At 40.2% G+C, this 21,060-nt stretch overlaps 1 protein-coding gene across 2 annotated transcripts in view; it reads right to left on the reverse strand.

The window, feature by feature from the left end:
• The window catches only part of INO80 (INO80 complex ATPase subunit), a 54,250-nt gene that overhangs the window by 7,945 nt on the left and 25,245 nt on the right, over window positions 1-21,060 (reverse strand). For both annotated transcript variants that reach the window (XM_053382939.1, XM_053382931.1), the window contains exons 19-30: window positions 20,954-21,039; window positions 19,790-19,957; window positions 19,201-19,334; window positions 18,553-18,620; window positions 17,645-17,738; window positions 16,933-17,110; window positions 13,576-13,713; window positions 7,988-8,213; window positions 5,066-5,193; window positions 2,039-2,133; window positions 900-972; window positions 97-255 (exon numbers count right to left, since the gene is read on the reverse strand). In XM_053382939.1, coding sequence (XP_053238914.1) covers window positions 97-255; window positions 900-972; window positions 2,039-2,133; window positions 5,066-5,193; window positions 7,988-8,213; window positions 13,576-13,713; window positions 16,933-17,110; window positions 17,645-17,738; window positions 18,553-18,620; window positions 19,201-19,334; window positions 19,790-19,957; window positions 20,954-21,039 — 1,547 coding nt within the window. The remainder of the gene's footprint in view (window positions 1-96; window positions 256-899; window positions 973-2,038; window positions 2,134-5,065; window positions 5,194-7,987; window positions 8,214-13,575; window positions 13,714-16,932; window positions 17,111-17,644; window positions 17,739-18,552; window positions 18,621-19,200; window positions 19,335-19,789; window positions 19,958-20,953; window positions 21,040-21,060) is intronic.

Below are 21,060 nucleotides of genomic sequence, written 5' to 3' on the forward strand. Positions count from 1 at the left end.
GCCGAAGATTAATGTATGATTTCTCAATCAATCAATCAGCTCAATTTCCTTGCTATCCCTTCTACACCACATTATTCCATATTTTGTTACCCTTACCTCACTTTTCTCCTTGGCCCTCTGCAAGATGCGTTCCTCTATGGTGCCTTTACAAATCAACCGGTACACAGTGACCTGTTTGGTCTGACCCAGCCTGTGAGCTCGATCCATGGCCTGCTGATCTACTGTTGGATTCCAATCACTATCGTAGAAAATTACCTGTCAGGGCATTTTTTTGAGGGGAAAAGGTTACAAATACAAAACTGATTCTATGGTCACCACCCAAAGTTTGTACTGCACTTTAAAATGATAGTAAACAGCTTTGCCTTCAGAATGATAACATCTTAGTGATTTTTGGGGGGTCAACCCAGATACAAGTCCAGTTTTGTATAAGAACATAATTATTTAAAGGCTGCTTTACACATTACTATTACTAACATGGAGATCAACTTCATGCAGCAAAAAGCATGTGCACTATTCACATCTGAAATGGGGTGCAAATTATTTGTTTTTCCAGGTTTAGATTACTGGCCACTCATAACACTTCATGAATTATGTGGGGTTGTTTTCTTTTCTTTTGCTACACTATAATTGTCTTCATACTGGAAAAAACACAATGCAAGAAGCAGCCATCGTATTCAGATTTAGGAAAGCAAAGGTAGTGAAACTTTATATTATATCAAATAATTCTGTACTACCAGGAATATCCAAGCTCTGTTAATTAATCGGACTATAGTAGCTTTATGCTTTTTTGACATATCAAATATCCTGTTTTAGTGCTTCTTCCTTTCTGCTGAGTACAAACTATCCTGGAATAGCCCACAGTGTTAAGAAAACATTTTCAAACCAAGCTGTTTACTCACCGTATCAGCAGCTGTAAGGTTAATGCCTAAGCCACCAGCTCTTGTGCTTAAGAGGAACACAAAGATATCATTCCTACAGAGAGAGATAGAAAGAACAAAAGCAACCATTGCAGTTGTGTTGCTACATAAACATTACTTACGACAATAATGACTATTACCAGGAGGGTTTTGACTTTTGCAATCAAAGACAGAATCACTTCACCCAACAGTTTATTATTATAATACCAGTGTATCTGCCTTGATTTCTAATATTGATTTTATGCTACAGGACTTGTTGCACTGTGGAACTGTGGCTTTTTGATCTGGCTAAATCTTTAATGATGGGAAAGAACTCAATGCTGGAATACCACCACAAATTTCATCACATGAAATTACAACACAAAACTCCCATGATTTTCCGAGTTAATGGGGGTGGCAAATTAATTCTGTTTGTTTGTTTGAAACAACATAGAAACCAGCATCAAACTTTCATTAGATTCCACTAGGTTTCCAGAAGTGGCTGTTTACAATGTATAAAAGATAACAAAAACCACAGAAACTGCAAGGTTAGGAAATGTCAGGAAAAGGTACCATTGGTACTCACTTGAAACGTGTTTCTAAGGAAATGAAGAATCAACACAGCCCTAGTGTTTAAGTGAAATACTAAGGGTGATTCTTTCAGCCCTCATGGGAGGAATTCATTGCAAGCGCCAGACGGAACAATCCATGTTCTCCTCCCCTTGTGTGCTGATCTAGGGGGTTCTCCCAACCCCACAAGATCCAATTTTGGGGGAGTGAGGGGGTGAAGACTCACTGGGCAAGAAGCCCTTGGTTCAGGCTTCAGCCGCCAGAAGTAAGTAGTTGCATCCCACCCATAGTTTAGATGCTGAAGAACGACAGTGTAAGTACGGTTTGTCATAAGCTGGGATCCAATGGGTTGACCGTGCAGTTTCACGTACAAAGGTTACCTGGCTCTTCCTTTCCATCACCCCTTGGCTGATGTATAGCATAAACATATTCCTACAAGAAGAATGGAGGGGCCCCAACACTAACCATATTCCATAGGAGGACGGAGGAGCCTGTGTACCTGGTGATTTGGAAACTACTTAACAGAACCCCGTTGCTATAATTCAACAGAAAAAGCAAAGGGAAAAACATACCTGTTCTGAAAGTCAGCTACCATATCTCTTCTTTCAGAGATTTTTGAAGACCCATCTAACCGCATATATGTATGCTTCCTGTAAACCATGTACTCCTACAAGAAACCCAGAACAAAATCTCAACATTTTTTATCTAGATTTTCAACAGAACAAACAATTATAATTGTTTTGAACATCACAGTGCCATGTAATATTGTGCAAGCTTCCAATATGCCAGAAGACTACTAATGTAATTTTAAAAGCAAAATAATCTGTTTGCACCATGCAGTGCTGCTAAAAACATACTAATCCTGAACCTGTTGAATTAAAACCTGATTATTAAAGAAAGACTGAGGTGCTCAGGAAGCCTGTGTCATATAGGTACTTCATTGCTCACCATTCAGTTAATATTCATTTACTGGGCAAATTACCAAGCGATGTTCAGTCCTTTGTTCGCACCATGTACTTAACTATTTCTGACCTCCACGGCCATTGTTATAATCTAAAATCCATAAACAGTTTCAGGCCTCTATAAGTTTTATTTGTATTTCAATGTGCTCAAAATTATATCCAAGACGGTAAATTTTTTTATTAATTCACAAGTTCATCTCACTCCTTTTACACATTATTCTGTACTTGAATTAATCTCTAAATTAAATTTGATTTTAATGTATGCATGTACTTTATTCTCTCTCTCTCTCTCTCTCTCTCTCTCACACACACACACACACACACACACACATATGAGCAACAGCAATGAAAGAAGCCTGAAGGGGACTAAGGAGTACAGGAGCACATAGTTCTTTGCACCTTTCTAGGTTCAGAAGAATATATGCTTGGTTTACAAAAAATACACTACACAAAGTTTAATATTTTTGGTGCTGAATTTATTTTCAACAAGTGTATATAAAACTCTGACAACAGACTTGTTTCTGGGGGGGAAAGTGCAATCAATAAACAAGCTTTGGTATAGCTCAAGATCATAATGCTGTTATTGTTAACTGCAAATATCAGGGTTCATATCTCCACTCAGCCATCAAGCTCACTGTGTGATCTACAGCCAGTCACAGTCTCTCAGCCTAACCAACTTTCATGGGGTTGTTGCACGAATAAACAGGAAGGGGGAGAAACAGGTGCACCACCTTAACTTTATTGATGGAAAGGTGTAATACAGTTAAATAATTTTTTTAAAGGTTTCACTGGGATCAAAGGAGTTGGGTGACTCAGTGGTCTCATTTGAAGATAAAACCAAACCATGTTTGTTTAGCTAAACTGTAGCTTGTTTGCTGCACTGTATCCAGTACTGTAGTTCTTGCTTTTCCCCAGCGATAAAAATAGATCTTTGAAAATGAGGATAGCCTGCCAAGAGCACACTGAGTAAGGGAATAGGTTTTGTGTTTTATATTGTTTAAATGAGGTATGATATAAATATTGAGCATGCTAAAAGATAAAGGACCCATGACAGTTAAGTCCAGTCGCAGACAACTCTGGGGTTGCAGCGCTCATCTCACTTTACAGGCCAAGGGAGCCGGCGTTTGTCCGCAGACAGTTTTTCTGGGTCATGTGGCCAGCATGACTAAGACGCTTCTGGTGAAACCAGAGCAGCGCACGGAAACGCCGTTTACCTTCCCGCCGGAGCGGTACCTATTTATCTACTTGCACTTTTTGGCATGCTTTCGAACTGCTAGATTGGCAGGAGCTGGGACCGAGCAACGGGAGCTCATCCCCTTCGCGGGGATTCAAACCGCCGACCTTCTGATCAGCAAGCCCAAGAGGCTCAGAGGTTTAGACCACAGCGCCACCCACGTCCCTCCATTGAGCATTCTGTGTGAATGCAAAAGAACAGTAGTGTTCTTGCAGTCCATCTTTTTGAATTATTAAAAAATATATATGAAATATTAAGAATATTATTTCAGGCCTTGTGCATGAAAAAATGTTGCAACCACAAACAAAAAATAAGGATAAAAAACCCAAGTTCCTACTTAGAAATCAAAGACAAAAATATTGAACTGATATCAATGCTTAGTTCCTGGAAGGATATTATGACCTCAGTAGAGTTCATCTCCCACCAGAGTGTATACTGGGCTTCCACTGAGGAAAGGGGTTGTATATTAGAATCTGTCTCAAATAGGTTAAGTATGTTTGCATGGATTAAGGAGCAAGAACTGAGCTAAGGCTTAATGAATTATGGTAGCTCTTCTTGCTAATATAAACCAAGACAGTTAGAATAATAAAACATAAGTTATTTAATGACAACTACGGTATTTGGGATGTTAACAACAGCATAATAATTACAGTGGAAGATTCAAGAGTTTTTGCAAGAAAGTCTTTCAGATAGTTAACAGCACACAGGTTGTTGACTCTTTTTTATCTTTGTAGCTTTTTTAAAAGTAAAAAAGATACTGCTAATCCTAGAGGGATAGTTATATTAAACCCTCTTGAATATCCTCCCATTAAGCCTGCTCAGCTGACGCTGTCAGCATGACACTAGAAGTACTAATCCTTGAAAATAATGAAATCAGTCCTTGGTAGAGTGTGCTGGTTTACTGAGGCAACAGATAAAATAAGTAACTTCATTTCTTCCTTCCTTTGGTCCACTGCAAATGACAGGGACTTTACAATAGGGAAAAAATATACACCATCCAATAGTAATTATTCAAAACCAAGAGCAACCAAGCAATTGATTTAGAGCCTGGTCCAATAGTTCTACTGAACTATGATTCTGTAAGTGGTCCACTTGGTCAGTCTGAAAGTGACAGGGTTACGCTGGTGCAGCTAAGCATCTAGGACTTCACTTGGACAGCAACACAGAATGGCATGACTGCAATGGGCCAGATCTTACATAACTTAGGGACAGAGAAGAGAGTGGGGGAAAGTATGCATGATTCTCTGTAAATGTATATCCTGGTCCAACATGCTGCTGCGCTAGCAAAAGCATGCAATCCATGCAGCCTCTCCTTTCCTTAAAAGATTGTATTTATGTCAAATACTATATTTCCTTAGTCATTAGCTTCAGTTTCTCCTTCATGCAGAGTAAATGAATCCTACCTCCAACAAGTCAATCATCCGTGTCATCTGAGAGTAGATCAGGACTCTGTGTCCTTGAGATTTCAATCTTGTCAACAAAACATCAAGGGCATAAAGTTTTCCACTGTCTGTGATCAGACTCTCTTTGTCTAAACGGAAGGAAGGGGGAAAATATTTATTTATTTATTTAACTTGTTTACCGCCCTATACTCAGCCTCAGGGTGGTTCACAGGATAAAAATCACAATATAAAAACACAAATTACATAATTAAAATAAAAACAAGAACATTGAGAACAATGTGGGGGCATTACTTTTTGGGTGGGGGTGCAGCAGGGAGAAGGCTTATTTCTCCCTAAGTGCTATAGCCCCTAACGCAAAATGCCCCTGCATTACAATTAAGATCCAGTGGCCTGGGCGAATAAGAATGATTCTGCCTGGCATCTAAAAACAGTTAGTGATGATGCTGCCAGATGGTGATTGTAAACCACCATGAGATCTTATGGTGAAGGGTAGGTAAGAAATCAACCAATCCCATAGAGGAAACCCGTTCCACTACCACTTCCCAATAGATTAAAATTAGTTACTTAACAGTCTTTTAAACTACTTTACAACAGGCGACCAAAGTTCACCAGGAACCAAATAACAGGAAAAAGAGTTTAAAAACAACAAAACACAAGTATTTTTAATTCTTGTGGTTTTTCTTTGATAGCACATTTCACCTGCACTAGTTAAATTATTTTTGAACTCTGAATAAATCCTGCCACCTAACGTTGAAAAGAATACCACGAATAAACAATATTTAACTTTTTCCATTTGACTGCACTCTGCTCCTTTACCATTTCTAGCGGAAATAAACAGAACAAAAGAATCATTTGTTAAATAACACCCAAGATCCGATTCTACTCTGAAGATAAGATTTTCACATTTGGTTCAATAGGTTGCATTGAATGGTATCACTCAGAATGGGGAAGGAAACAGTTTCTACTGATTCTCCTGCAGCTCCCCCTCCCCAATCTGCTCCAGAAGACTGGGGGGGGGGGCCTTTTGAGCAGAATTTGGGGTTCAAGGGGGCACAGGAGGATGCAGCCTTGCTGTCAGTTATGCAACACCACTGGATAAAATCTAACACACGTAAAGAGTTAGATGGCAAAATCTGTCTATTTCTGGGGCAAAATTGTGCTGTCAGGTTACAAATCAAATGGGCTTCCTTTCATTTAAGAGAATTATTACTTTTAATCAGACTTATCTAGACTTGGCTGGGGAATGAGAAGATGCTATGATGTTACTGTCTGGGGAAGAAACATGTCTGGTCAAAATGACAGCTTAACAGAACCCCAATTACAGAGTCCCCGCCACCTTCGGAGCCTGACTTAATCTTAGTTCCCTCTAGAGAATTAGAAAATGCACCTCTGCTGGTGTAAAAATAAGAGTAAGGAGGACCAAATCATAGTTTCCAGCCACTGCCTCCCTCCTCTAGAAGGCTGCAGGGCATAAAGGGGTCAGTGCAGAGCTAGCTAGCACTCACAGTAAACAGCCAGCAAAGTTGGTGCTTTTTATCAATGCAAAAAGGACTCAGACACTTCCTGCCATTTAATCTAAAATCATTTCTCTTTCAAAGAACAGGAAAGGCCTCCAGAGATTCCCACAGTGATCACAACTACAACAGTCTGAGAGAGGAGGGCAGAGTTAACTGAAGTAGCAGCTGTTTTGCTGTTCACTGCAACTTTGGAGCCTGAAAACCAACCTTGTATCGAATTGCTCCTTGAGTTTAATTCACTTGCTCAAACAAGCTTCATCTTATCTATTATTTACTGTATTTTTATCCTGTTTTTGAGACAATTATAATCTTGGCAAAGCAGCTCACATCAGTTAAAGAGAAAAGAGCGACAGGCCTTGGTGTTCTTACATTCCCATTAAAAAAAACCCAGTGAATAACTCTGGAAGTACTATAAATATTTCAACATATTCCACATTAATAGGGGTGTTAGGTAAGTTTTTGCTTGGACACCTCAGGTAAAGGTTGTAAAACAGGCAAACTTGCAATTAAAATGCATGAAGCTGACGGCTGCAAGATCAGAGGCCCAAAATTTATGTGACAATGAACTGATGGGTCAACGTACAAAGTACAGTCGTATCTTGGATCCTGAACGTCTTGCAAACCGGGAAGTGAATATTCCGGTTTGCAAACGTTCTTTGGAACCTGAACACCCAGAGCGGCTTATAATTGGGTGCAGGGAGCTCCTGCAGCCAATCAGAAGCCGCGTCTTGGTTGTCAAACATTTTTGGAAGTCAAACGGACTTCCAGAACGGATTCCGTTCAACAACCAAGGTACAACTGTAAATTTAGTTTTGTGAGCTGCCATACCAAAGAGGTTGAGAATCAATGGTTTGAACAACCTAGCTTTAATAACTGTTTTGAAGCTTATCATATACTTAATGTTAACCACGTTGCTCCTCCTGTAAAGTACTTGCTCAATATCTTTGTTTCTTAGCCTCCTCACTGGTTTTGACAGGAACCAGAAAATAGGGACAGCTGAGATATATGGGAGTGGATGAAAAAGGTAAAGGAAGGAGATCAGTTTGAAAATGCCAGACTAAACTAGTGAGTTGCGGATTTGGTCCAGATACCCAGAATGCTGCAGAGACGAGAATCACAGAATCAGAGTTGAAAGGGACCCTGAGGGTTATCTATTCCAACCCCCTGCCTATGTCAGCACAAGAAAGCTATCAAATAGGCTCAGTTAGGTAACCACTGATCGTTCTCTCACACACCCAACTTTCCTACAAGTTTATTGCAGGAAGATTTCCCAAAAGGAAGTATGAATTATTTCCCAGTTTGTCGTCATTTAATGCATGGGTAGAACATACTAGCATACGTAGATAAGCGAAGTAATATAATTCACTTTGTTATTAAACTATGCAGTTATAGAGCTGTTGCCTACCTGGTATCCTGATGAAAGACCAGCCGTTTTGAGGTCTGACCCCTAATAATCCCCCTGGAAATTCCGGAAAGAACTGAGAGCACCGTTTTAGCCAGCCAGCTGCTAGTTCAGGCGCTCCATGCAATACACATTGCTTTGCTTCAAGGCTTCCTCCGTCTTTAAGTGCTCTGCGCTCATATTCTGCACTCCGATCATTGCAGTAGAAATCCCGTGGCACAGCTGTTACCTGTGGATTAAAAGGGTATAATTATACTGAAGAGATAATGAAAATATTGGCTGAGATTAAATATCAGTAATAAGTGAGGTTCCTTTAGCTATATAGTACTGATTCAAAAACGGTTACAAAGCTACTCGATCACTCTTATCTTTCAAAATGACTTGTAACAGTGGCAGATGTTGGCTTCAGTTTAACACTTCTGAAACCTTAGCACCCAATTAGACAGACAAAATTCAGAAGTTATGTGGTTCCTGCCCACAGGGATTCAAATCTATCAAAGTTCAAAGGATATAGGAAGGGACTTGAGAAGGAAAAGGGGGAAAAGGATAGATGGCAAACCAAAGTGTAGTAAAGAAGGAGGAAACACAAGGCTTGATGAAGGAGAGGGAGATGACTTCATATCATATGCAACAGAAAAAGGGAATGGCATGGCATAAGGCTTGAGGCGAAGGTAGCTTTACAATGCCAATCACTGTGCTCATCCTCTCTTTACTGGAGAACCCCACTGGGTATGCTTTGGTTGCTCTGTACTTCTGGATCATCCTTTAACAATTATGTAACGGACTTGAGATTTTGATTTACTCTAGCCTGTTTATACAGTGAAACCACTGGTCAGAATCAATACAGCATGAATTTCACTGATTTAGCATGCAGGAACACACGTTATGTAAATGCTATCTGAACTGACTCAAAAATGCAATAGAATCAGAAAAAAATGAATTAGCTGGTTTTGAAATTAAACTGCACTTTACTACGAAATAAATAAAAAAATAGTCCAGTAGCACCTTAAGAGACCAACTAAGTTTGTTCTTTACTACAGCAGCCTTCTATTTGTCTATTTTTAATAGCACAACAGACCAGACCAGTTCCTCAGGTACTTGACACTTGGCAAGAGACATGGTAATTATGGAATGCTCATTTAGTGTCAAGTGTGTCTTCTATCTGGCATCTCTGCAAGGCCTTCATACATCTGGTAGTGTCAGCCGTAAGATAAAAGCTGCCTATGAAAATCCTCTTTCTTATTCCTTTTGCAAAGGAGGAATGATCTCTTCTTGAAACTTGATTGCACTTGTGTCCCTGGGAATCAACTGCAGTGATTGTGAGGCTACTCTTCTACACTAGATGTGCAAATGGCATTGGACCTTTAAGCCATCTGAGTGTAGACATGTCGCACGTTAGCATCACAGTATGTGTGCTTGAATTGTAAAAGTCAGGTTTTTTTAACACAGCACTTTCTTTAAACTCAACGCAGTTCTGAGCTATCCAAATGCAAAATTCCATTTCCGTATTTAGAACACTGAGGTCTTCAGTTTATCTTCCTTTGCATGTCACCTTCCCTACTGTCAGCTTCAATATAAATTACCCAGTCAAACAGTGCTGCCAACACAGGAATCTAATCTTTATACCAAAGTAGCTATCTTGGACCATCTCCATCATTTTTAATCTTTGCTGCTATCTGGATGGAGTAGAATGTTAGCCAAACAGCTGTTTCTTCAATGGCTGAATAGCTGAATAGTCTCAAGATAAGGAGTCTGTTCCAGCAGACAAGGTTGCCTTTTGTAAAAAGCTATAGTACTCTCTTATCTCTCCTCAACAGGCTAAAATGCAAGTCCGTGGTGCCATCCTGTACAGCAAGTACGTGCTCTCAAATACATTTTCACAGCTAAGCAGTGAAAGCCAAATCAACAACAAGGTAGATACTAGACTCAGTGAGAAAGAAAGGGACTGCTGTATAAGCCGTAATCATAAGTTACAAACTCTGGTTATCCATCTGCACAGTAGCTGTTCTGGAACATCTGTCATCTAGAGAATTATTCAACAAAATGCAATGACAGTGAAAAAATTATCTTGTATATATGGCAGATTTTTTTTGCCATCTACCTTTTCACATGCAGTCCCTTGCACTATCTTATCTGCTGGTTGGAGGGTCCATCAACCCTTCGCAGCAGATTTTCAAGGGACACGGGGAGACTGACAAAAATACCATCCCCCATTTCCACTGGTGGGAGCATTAACAGAACTCTGTTCATGGTATACTCCTGTCAGCTGAGTCTCAGTTAGGATCTAAGCCAATGTCCTTAACAGTAAAAGATAAAAGAGCACTATTAGGTCTGTAATTTATCTCAAATGTCTACAAGCATGTTATCAAAGATATTGGGGTACTAAGAATAATTGATCACAGATGTTCTTTTAGGACAAATAAAAATAAATTGTCCATCAAGATCTCAACTCCTCCTTTCTATGAAAAAGACAGACACATCAAACTGTGATATCTTTAAAATCAGAACTTATAAAAGAGCATGTGAGGTGTGGGAGACAGGGTAAAAACTAGCCTAAGGCACATACACATAGCACCAAATCATGTATTGTATACAGTTTTGAAGGGAAATGGTGTGGCAAGATGTACAATGCAACATAGTTGAGACAACGAAAAATCATCCGAAGTCACTTATGGAACACAAGGGTAGAGATTTGGGGGGGGGGTGCTTAGTTAAAACACACAGATTGACTCATGTTTGTATAGCAAGTGTGGGGAACAGTTGCCTCCCAGATGTTGCTGAACTACAACTCCTATCACCTTGGCCACTGCCCATGCTTGCTGATGGGAGTTATAGTTCAGCAAGTCTGCAGGGTCAAAGATTTCTCAGCCCTGTTGTAGAGGGACACAAGTGCACACTGTGGAAAGGGGCAGCAATTTAAAAAGTAGCTTTTATCAAAGAAACTGAATGCAACTACAGTAACTTATTTTGGGGGAGTTAACTAACTAGTTGCCAGCTATGAAAAGCCACAGCTAAGCACTCAACACTTTTTCTAGCAGGATATACAATGCTGCACTGCCATCTTCAGACAAGAGATGGGAAATGAAAAGAGCAAGGTTTAATACACTGAGTCAATACCATCTTTTTCTGACTGAGTCATTCACTAAAGAGGGGGGAAATTATGTGCACTGCTTTACATGGAAATGTTTCCATCTCATATTTTCCCTTCTATTACCCATTAGATACAACAGAAGCAAAGTATAAAATATCATGGCTGATACAGGGCTGCAAAACTTTCCTACAGGATAAAAGGCACCTCCTGTAACACAGACACAAGGGGAAGATTAGAAGCATGTTTCCAACTTTAAACTAACCAGAGTTCCTAATTATGTCAGAATTTGGGGAGACTCTTAGTTTGAAATTCTGGTTTGTTCAAACAAGCCAGGATTAAGCCATGGTTTATTATCCTGGCTCGTTCAGATGTTAAAGGAACTTTGGTTAGCACATCTGCTAACCAAGTTCTGATCTTCTTGCAGCCATGCCATAATACTAGAAGGGAAGGTCTTTTATTTGTGTGCACGTAACACAAAACTAGGGACACGGGTGGCACTGTGGTCTAAACCACTGAGCCTCTTGGGCTTGCCGATCAGATGGGGTGAGCTCCCGCTGCTCGGTCCCAGCTCCTGCCAACCTAGCAGTTTGAAAGCACGCCAAAAAAGTGCAAGTAGATAAATAGGTACCGCTCCAGCGGGAAGGTAAACAGCGTTTCCATGTGCTGCTCTGGTTTCAGAAGCGGCTTGGTCATGCTGGCCACATGACCTGGAAAAACGCCGGCTCCCTTGGCCTGTAAAGCGAGATGAGCACCGCAACCCCAGAGTCGTCCCTGACTGGACTTAACTGTCAGGGGTCCTTTACCTTTACCACAAAACTATTTCAGAATTGGGCTAACGACATACTGTATATCCCAGGATCATGAGGATAGTAAAATAAGTCATTTTGTATAGAGAACTCTCATGGTATTATTGAAGAATCATTAAAGAGATGATGGGAAGCATATAAAAACTTAGAGCCTAATTTTATATTGCGGCAGAAATTAGGATCATATTTTGCACTTCCAGATTTGCAGCCATTGATGATACTAATCAGTTCTGTAGAAAAACTGCTGACAGTAGTTCCTAAACTCCCCCCTCCATCGGAAAGGAATTTGCAGACCACTTTGAGAACCTTTACTACAATTAATGCTCAATAGGCTAAATCTTGGAAGGCATGTGGTAAAGAGTTCAGTAAGGTAGTTCTTATATTTCATTCCTCATATGTCAGCATGAAGGTAGCCATATCTTATTCAGACAATGCACAAATATGTGTTATTACTAAAACAAGTACAGATCAGGAATGGAATGGAACATTTGGGAGGCTTTTGAGATAAGGGTTTTATGCTCCTTGCCTGCTTTTATATGATTATTGCTTCACCATACACTGCAGTATTTATTGCCCTGCTCTTGCTTTCAAATAATTAGCAGACATTATGCTGAGGAGTGTAAGTTAAGGTCAAGCAGATGCTTTCACTGGTGGCAGGTATCTCGCTAGACAATCCTCAAACACATTCAGGGTGGGGAGGGTTTTCTGGTAGCAGATGGTTAGCTGTATTTCTGGAGTCACATCTCGTTTATTATGGCCTTTCGTATTATGTTAACAAACAGTGCTTGCAAGAAGCCAAACACTCTCCAAGTTTATTGACTCATAAAAATTAAAGTGAATATGCAAGACATGCTCCCCTCTGCCATTTTACTAGGATGTGATCCCTCCACCAAAAAATAATAATTTATATTTCATGGAGTTTGTATGAAGTGCTGAGCACTAGAAATCTGGTATCCTGAAGGGCCAATTCTGCAGCAACAAGTCATTTCCTCTGCAATCCTGTATAAGCTAAATTCCTATGGACTATTAAATACGTTTGAGTTTCTCAGTAGCTTACTGCCTAAGAAATGTAAATGCAGGTCAACAGTTCAGTAACTGAGTTAACTTTAAAAACAAAAGTAGAGAGGGAGAGGAGACTGAGATCAGGAAAGGCTAGGAGGGTCTAAGAGAGGATCTCTGTCTCAGTGTTGAGCAGCTATCACATAATACTGTGCTCATTACTTTATTTTATTTACTGTAGCTCAATACACATTGGTTCACCCGGGGGGGGGGGGGAGAGGGAGGTCTCAATTGCTACTAAAGCCCTGTGAAGAATGTTACTGTTGATGGGAAAGGATTGCATCTGCCCATTTTGCTCCAAGAGACATCTGTGTGTTGCAGTGTCAATCTATATGCTTAGGCTTGACCAGTGCAATGTGTACATTACAAAATTTGAGTGTACAGATTGCATGGATCAGCCATACAAACATGATGGCCAACTTATACACATCAGACAAGGCAGATGTAATCCCATTCTCTTCATCAAATGTGGTATTTCCAGTGGACTTGAGTTCCTACAGTTAAGCAAACCTAGAATCACTGTTAATGAAATACAAATACAATAAGACACAAACTAAGTGCTCTCTGGAAATATCTGAGAACTGGAAAACGTAATCAGAAGAGGGTAGAAAGGACTTCTTTTTTAAAAGACTTACCCTTGGGCTCACTACAGACAGGAAGGACGGCAGCTCTGTGATTTGACAACACTGTTTCCATGAGGTAGCTGATCGTTGATGGATGATGTAATCAGAGTAGCCAATTACTGCTTTACAGTGGCCCGTGAACACAAGGTTCTAAAAATTGATGAAATTAAAAATGTTTTGCGAAGTTTTTGAAGAGTTTTTTCATAGAAGTTGTATCCTAATATCATAAAGGATACAAATGAACAATTCCCAAATATTTAATTTGAAATATGGACCTTTTTTTCTGAGAAGACATTCTGAGGCCACTACCACCACTGCTTAATTTTTTTATTCAGCTTTTACAACTAATGAACAACTACACTGGGCAGAATTACAGCATGCAATACTACTAAGGAATGATTTCTACTAGAAAAGAGATCAGTTTACATATCCTGTCCTCAGTGTTTAGTTCTGAAAGTTCTAATCCTTAGCCAAAGTACTAGGAGAAATATTTTTTGTGTCTACAAGAAAGACTCAACTAACGCTGGGGTTATGTTCTGGGGACAGCACCTAAAGCCAAAATCGCATATAGTTGCGTTTAATGGCGCAAAGTTTGCCCACCTTGGATGTCCACCCCCTTTTTAATTTTTGCTAAGTGTGTAAAGTGGATAGCATACAAGTTAAATGCATGTAAGTTGTGAGCCACATAACACCGGTTCTGAGAGATCTGCATTGGCTCCCAGTACGTTTCCGAGCACGATTCAAAGTGTTGGTGTTGACCTTTAAAGCCCTAAACGGCCTCGGTCCTGTATACCTGAAGGAGCGTCTCCTCCCCCATCGTTCAGCCCGGACACTGAGATCCAGCGCCGAGGGCCTTCTGGCGGTTCCCTCATTGCGAGAAGTGAGGTTACAGGGAACCAGACAGAGGGCCTTCTCGGTAGTGGCGCCCGCCCTGTGGAACGCCCTCCCATCAGATGTCAAAGAGATAAATAATTATCTGACATTCAGAAGACATCTTAAGGCAGCCCTGTTCAGGGAAGTTTTTAATATGTAACGCTGTACTGTTTTTAACACTGATTGGGAGCCGCCCAGAGTGGCTGGGGAGACTCGGCCAGATGGGCGGGGTATAAATAATAAATTATTATTATTATTATTATTATGAGTTACCTGTATACAGTAGTACCTTGTTTTGCGGCCGGGATCCGTTCCAGAGCCCCGGACACTAGCCGAAAAGGCCACAGGGCAAAGCGCCGCATCTGCACACACATGAGGAGCGGTTTGTGCTTCTGCGCATGCGCGAAGCACGATTTAACAATTCTGCACATGCGTGAGCGACAAACCTGGAAGTCACCCGTTCCAGTACTTCCGGGTTTGCTACAGACGTTCGCCGGAATGGATGCTAGATGAGGCGGACGTTCGCGTAGGTATTACTGTATACACACATGTAAAACACAGACGCTAAGTCCTTGTAGCTCCCATGCAATCTGGTTTTCATATGATTGCCCATGGGAATACGTAAGATCGCCAGTGGTTGTGAGCAAGTAAGACGAGCCTGCAGGTCAACGGTCCTCTAGTCCAGAAGCTGACTAGACGCCTTTTGTAGTCCTGCAAGCTACAATCCAGCTACAAGCACAACTGCACTCTGCCCACCTGTATTCAGAGGCATAAAGCCTGCAGGGCGCATATGGAAGTAACAGTCGCATAAACTGCTTCTATGCAGAGATATATATGTAGAAGTTTTTTAAAACTGCAAGGACCAACTCTTTGTAATTAAAAGTTCTCTCACTCATCCTGGTTAAGCTAACAGTACCTGAAGTACACTGAAAACCTGTTCAAGTTTCCTTTATGCATTATTCACTCTAGTTACTAAATTTAGACAAAAAACAAGTCACACAATGTCCTCCTTCTAATGTAATGCTAAACCTTGGGCTCACACTCTCACCAAGTCTTTGGTGGAGTCATGAGGAGAAATAAGCTTTTGTTTCTGCTTAAGATTAACTGCAGTTTGTCATGTCATTCCAACCCAGACAAACTGTAGTCCATCTTAACTACAGTTAAGTTGAAACAGGCCCATTTCGAACCATAACTTTTGAAGCTGGCTTGCTTCAACTAACCATAGTTAATATCAACCAAAGTTTAGGGTTTGGTTAGAAGAATAAACTGCAGTTAACATAAAACAGAAGCTTTAGATCTCCTTCTTGCAGTGCCTCACTGGAGGGGGAGAAAGAAGAGAAGAGCACAAAAGTATGAGGTCCACTGTAGTAATATTAAACCCCCGTTAAGCACTGCATCTGAATGCAGCCACTAACTATTGCTAATCTTTGTTGTAAAAGGAGCACCAGTCTGTAGTTTAACGATTCAAACACTATGTACATAGAATAATTATCTTCTAAAGATGTGTCACACGATGTGTGATGTGTCACACGAACCTAACAAAACAGGGACTAAATGGTCTGGTGGGCTACTAGAACTTGAGACACAGACATTTTACAAACGGTTGGTCCAGAAAGATGCACTTCAAAAGCCAAAATGGTTGCTTTTAGCTTGGTTTTGACCCCTTCTCTTCACAAGCTCTACCACGCAAAAAACTATACAGGCTTTAGGGATTACAATTGCCAGATCCTGCAAAAGTGGGACTGTTAGTGATCCCTTTTCTACCATTAAATGCTGGAGCGAGAAGGTAGTCATTACAGCATATGACATAGGGACATCATTTCCAACCTGTGACATAAAGTTAGTTATTACCCCTTTCTTTAACAGTCTGAGATGACATTTATTATTTAAAGTGACTGTGGGTGGGGGCAGTTATAGCACAACCTTTTCCCCTAATTGATGAACAGAAAGCATAGACCATTGAGCATCCCTACATTACAGGTTTCTATTATTCTTTTTATGCAAGGTCTTTCTGCCCCTAATGCAAAGTTGGCATGGGGATAAATTCAAATTCATTCAAAACCAAAACATTTGAACAAAAGGATTGCCTGGTGCAGAATCTTATTTTATTGTAATGCCAAATGGTTAACACAGGTTATGTGTGGGTGGGCTGGAAATGCTCTTCCAGCTTAAAAATATTTTTAGATACTTAATACTATTATTTGCTGCTGCAGGTTTAACACTGATGCGTCTTACCACTTTCAATGGTTCTAATTTTTCCACACCGAGAAGCTTCAATATTGGGTAGAATGTAAATAATGTGATTAAGTAACTAAATAGCATAGAGTATACACAACCCTGACCACATTATTCCACTCCAAGATCTATCTATCTATCATCTATCTATCTATCTATCTATCTATCTATCATCTATCATCTTTCTTTCTTTCTTTCTTTCTTTCCAATTTCATTTAACTCAAGCAGTTTGACTTGCATACAGCTGAAAGTATTGCTTACCTGCAGCAAAGTGCAGCTGTGCAAGTTGGGGGAGGAGAGTGGGAAATTGACATCCAGCAGGAAATCTTTATTCTTCAGACGCTGAGTCTTATGCTGGTCATCTTCTTCTGGTTCTCTCCAGAAACGAAAGTGGTGGAGCCTGTAGGCGGCTTTCAGAGACAGGAAAAGAGCTAACCATCTGAAAGAAATCATAGTAGACATTCTTATTCATACCTCTGCGAACGACAATCAGACAAATACAGGCATACCTCATTTTTTTGTGTCTCACAGATACTGCTCCCTGCGAGGACGCGGGTGCAACTGCAGGCAGCCCGGCTGCTTCCAGGGCAGGGAAGCTCACCACCCCCCCTCTTCTGGCCATGGAAGTGGAGCTGGTTAGGGCTGGAGATGGGTTTGTCCCCTTCCCCCTTGCAGCAAGGGGGCCCCTGGCTTAACTGACTACAGTACAGTGTACGCATAGATTTTATCTATGGGATTGCTTCCCTTGTTGTTGTTGTTGTTGTTATCACTTTGTCCATTTTTAATGCCTGATTATAGGTTTTGTAATTGTCCAGTATTCCAGCATGGTATATATATAACTATCAGCTGTAAACATTTTGCAAAGACAGATACATGCACCCATTTTTCCAGCCTATTTATATGCAAGTGATTTTTTAAATAAACACACACACACACACGGTCATTGTTTTAAGATTCAAACAGAATTGCTCACCTGGCTAGATGTCCCTGATGCATGAGGTTAGCAATCTCTGCTGGAGAAACATCAATAAACCGTAGGAAAGAGAAACAACTCTCTTCTTCAGCACCTATAAAAATGACATGGCTGAGAATAAGCATCTGCTACAGGAAACAAAAGACATAATACAGTGCTGAAAAATGCAGATTCCTTCTACTTAGTACCAAGCTACAAAAGATAGTTGATAATAAGAATTAAAAGTACCATTATACTGGGTGCTAATATGTTCTAACTTGAAGTACAGTCGTACCTTGGATCCCAAACGCCTTGCGAGTCGAACGTTTTGGCTCCCAAATGCCGCAAACCCTGAAGTGAGTGTTCTGGTTTGTGAACGTTCTTTGAAACCCGAGCTTCCTGCAGCCAATTGGAAGCTGCGCCTTGGTTTCCGAACGTTTTGGAAGTGAAATGGACTTCCAGAATGGATTCCGTTCGACTTCCGAGGTACCACTGTACTATGTTCAATTCTGAACAGACTAGTTTAAGATCAATCTCGTTAAATGAGAAGAATTAAACCAATAGAAGGAAAAGCTCTTATGAAACAATGGGGGAAGCAGTGATGGCATACACCAATAGATTTAAGAAGACTGCAGGGGGTCAGTTGGGGGCTCCACAATTGCTCTACAATTCTAAGGCGAGTTCTAAGGTGAACGATTGTTCATTTATTGAGGAGAGGGTGATAAAGATTTCATCTACAGAAAGGAAATTTGGGTTAAGCATTAAGAACACCGAAGTGTAAAACAGTTCAGGAACGGAATAATCAATCTAGAAGACACTGCCTTCCTTGTAACTTCAATTAAAATAAAAATTCTAATCCTAATGCCAATAAAATGTCTTCCTTCACATAATGAAATAAGCTAACTTCACCCTTATGTTTTTCAACCTACCTCTCCTATGGAAGAGAGACTGCTGGATGTGGTCTGGAGCAAAAGGAGAAAGTATAAACTGCAACCACCTATAAATTGACAGAAGAATAAAAATGGGACAATTTAAACATATATTAATTAACTCCTGTTCAAAGTTTTGTTTCTTTTGTATGCTACCCTTCCTCTAAGGAGCTCAGAACATTGTTTTCGCCTAACAATGCTGTGAGGGAGATTAAGCTTCCATTCAGTCACAACAGCTAAAATCCATGAGTTCACAATTGTTTTCTCTAGGCTACAATCACACTACCAGGGAAGATCCCAAAATGGCTTCAAAAAGAACCAAGAAACCTCTTCCCTGCTGCCCAAAGAAAGGACTTCCTTGTTTGTTTTGAAGCCATTTTTAGTCTTCCCTGGTGCATTTGTGATTTATTATTTCTCTACATCCCACTAACCATAGCTGTGAGTGGCTGATTTTTCACAAAGTAATTAGTTAGAATGGTCCCTACTTATTTTGATTTGTATCTCTCGTTCTACAGGGTTTTCAGACTTGCTTTTAAAAAAGGAAACAAAAAATGAAAGGTTAGAATCTGGATCCCCTGCTGGCTCTGGGCCCGGTATAGTAGGTTCACCTGTATCTTCCCTCTTGGCAGATCTGCCAACATTGCTTACCTGTCCCGTGAGTGGTTAAACACCCTGATTTGCCCATGGCGGTAGAGAAACTTTGAAATCTGGTATGGCTTTACTGAAATGTGAAATGGAGACCAAGTTTCTTGTCGTTCAAAGAGTTCTGGGTGATTGCAGACCTATAAATGAAATTTAAGTTGTCAGAAACTGCAGAAGGAAAACATGTGTATTATTTCTTCTTAATAGCTGGAAAAAACCTGGACAAATTGCGAAGCATGTCCTTAATAGGACTACTTGATTAAAAGTGGTTTGAACATTGTAATTTAAAAAGTTAATCATTTTAGGCTAGGCACATGTGAAATCTAGGCAATATAACTGTGTTCTCAATTGCCCATCCTACTTTCTTTCCAAAGGATTCACTCTTCCCAGCACAAATTTATTTGTATTATGTGAAATGGCTAGAACTCCAGCTGTGACCTATTAGCTGCAGCATACAGTCACAACTAAAGACTGACTGCAACTTGTTCAGTGTTGCACTTGCACTTGAATGTAATGGAATGTAGGTATCTGGTCATTTTTGCTGAAGTGATCATCAGACAACCATATCAGTGTAACCAGTGTTCACAAATCTCACCTTCCGGAACTGCATGACTAGATTCATGAGGCTACTGGTAGTGTTCTGTGCTTGCTGGGTTGTACCCATGGACGACTGCAAAAGGTCATCAATAGAAATTTTGTTCTTCAAAGCCTGGTACAGTAATTTTTGCCGGCTGGTTTGCTGGCAATACATAAGGATCTCAATCTTAAAGAGAAAGAGAGAAAGAGATTGAAGCATATTAAACTGTTATTGAGAGAAGCCAATAGCAGAGCCAGGTTCAACCCATACACAATCCATGAATGACTGTAGTGGATAGGGCACTCACAGCCAGCACAACCTGATTAAAATTAAAAGAAGGCCCTCCTTGATAAAAAATATTTTTAAAGAGTGCACAAGACAGAGAATGTAGAGATGGGGCTTGCTAGATTTCCCCTGGGAGGGAACAGCATGGATGAGGTGGCAGGTACTTTCAAAACTGAAATCTAGAAGCAGGGAAATAAAACAGAGAGGCAGGGAATGAAAACTAAGCCAACAAATGTTATTTGTGAGATATCATGATGCATTATAGTCAATGTTATGGAATAGGCATAATTTTGTGGACTGAAAAATGCTAACAGTAGCTGCATGACAGAGCATCAGCCTAGATACTCTTGGTATGATAATACCAAGTCTTCTTTGGACTTTTAAGTCTGATTTTGCAACATTTGATTGTTGCGCTGAAATGCTGCTCATTGCAAATAAAAAGCAAAACCAAAATCCACCCCTACAATTACTACATCGACAATAAAAAACTAGGTTTCACTACTTTCATTTTCATTTTGTCGTATCTCATAACTGCTAGCAGTGACCAGTTTATAAAACTGAAGTGATCTCGGATGTGCGAATGAGCGCATTCTGATAACTGACAAAAAGGTTTGGATACACAAGCTGACAATGCAGCATCTGTTCATTAACTGACTTTGCTTTGTAAAGACTGTGCAGCTTTAAGGATTTTTATGGTCATATTTTATATGAATGTACAAGTTTTGAGAGAAGATGACAATACCATTAGACTGTCCTGGCAGAAGTTCAATAACTATTCGAAAGGGAGAGGCCTTTTGAATTCTGATTTAAGGGAGAACACGAACACTGTAAATTAAAGCCTTAAAAAAATGGAAACAACAAACATGAGGAAAAAAAGAATTTAATTATGTTTGGCACCTTATCTGACAGCTCGTTTTCCACATCTTTTTTGATTCTTCTCAACATGAAAGGCTTCAGGATCATGTGCAAGCGAGAAAGCTGATCTGAAATTTGATGAGAAAGAA

This window comes from Podarcis raffonei, chromosome 1 (genome assembly GCF_027172205.1).
Source record: "Podarcis raffonei isolate rPodRaf1 chromosome 1, rPodRaf1.pri, whole genome shotgun sequence".
NCBI lineage: Eukaryota > Metazoa > Chordata > Lepidosauria > Squamata > Lacertidae > Podarcis > Podarcis raffonei.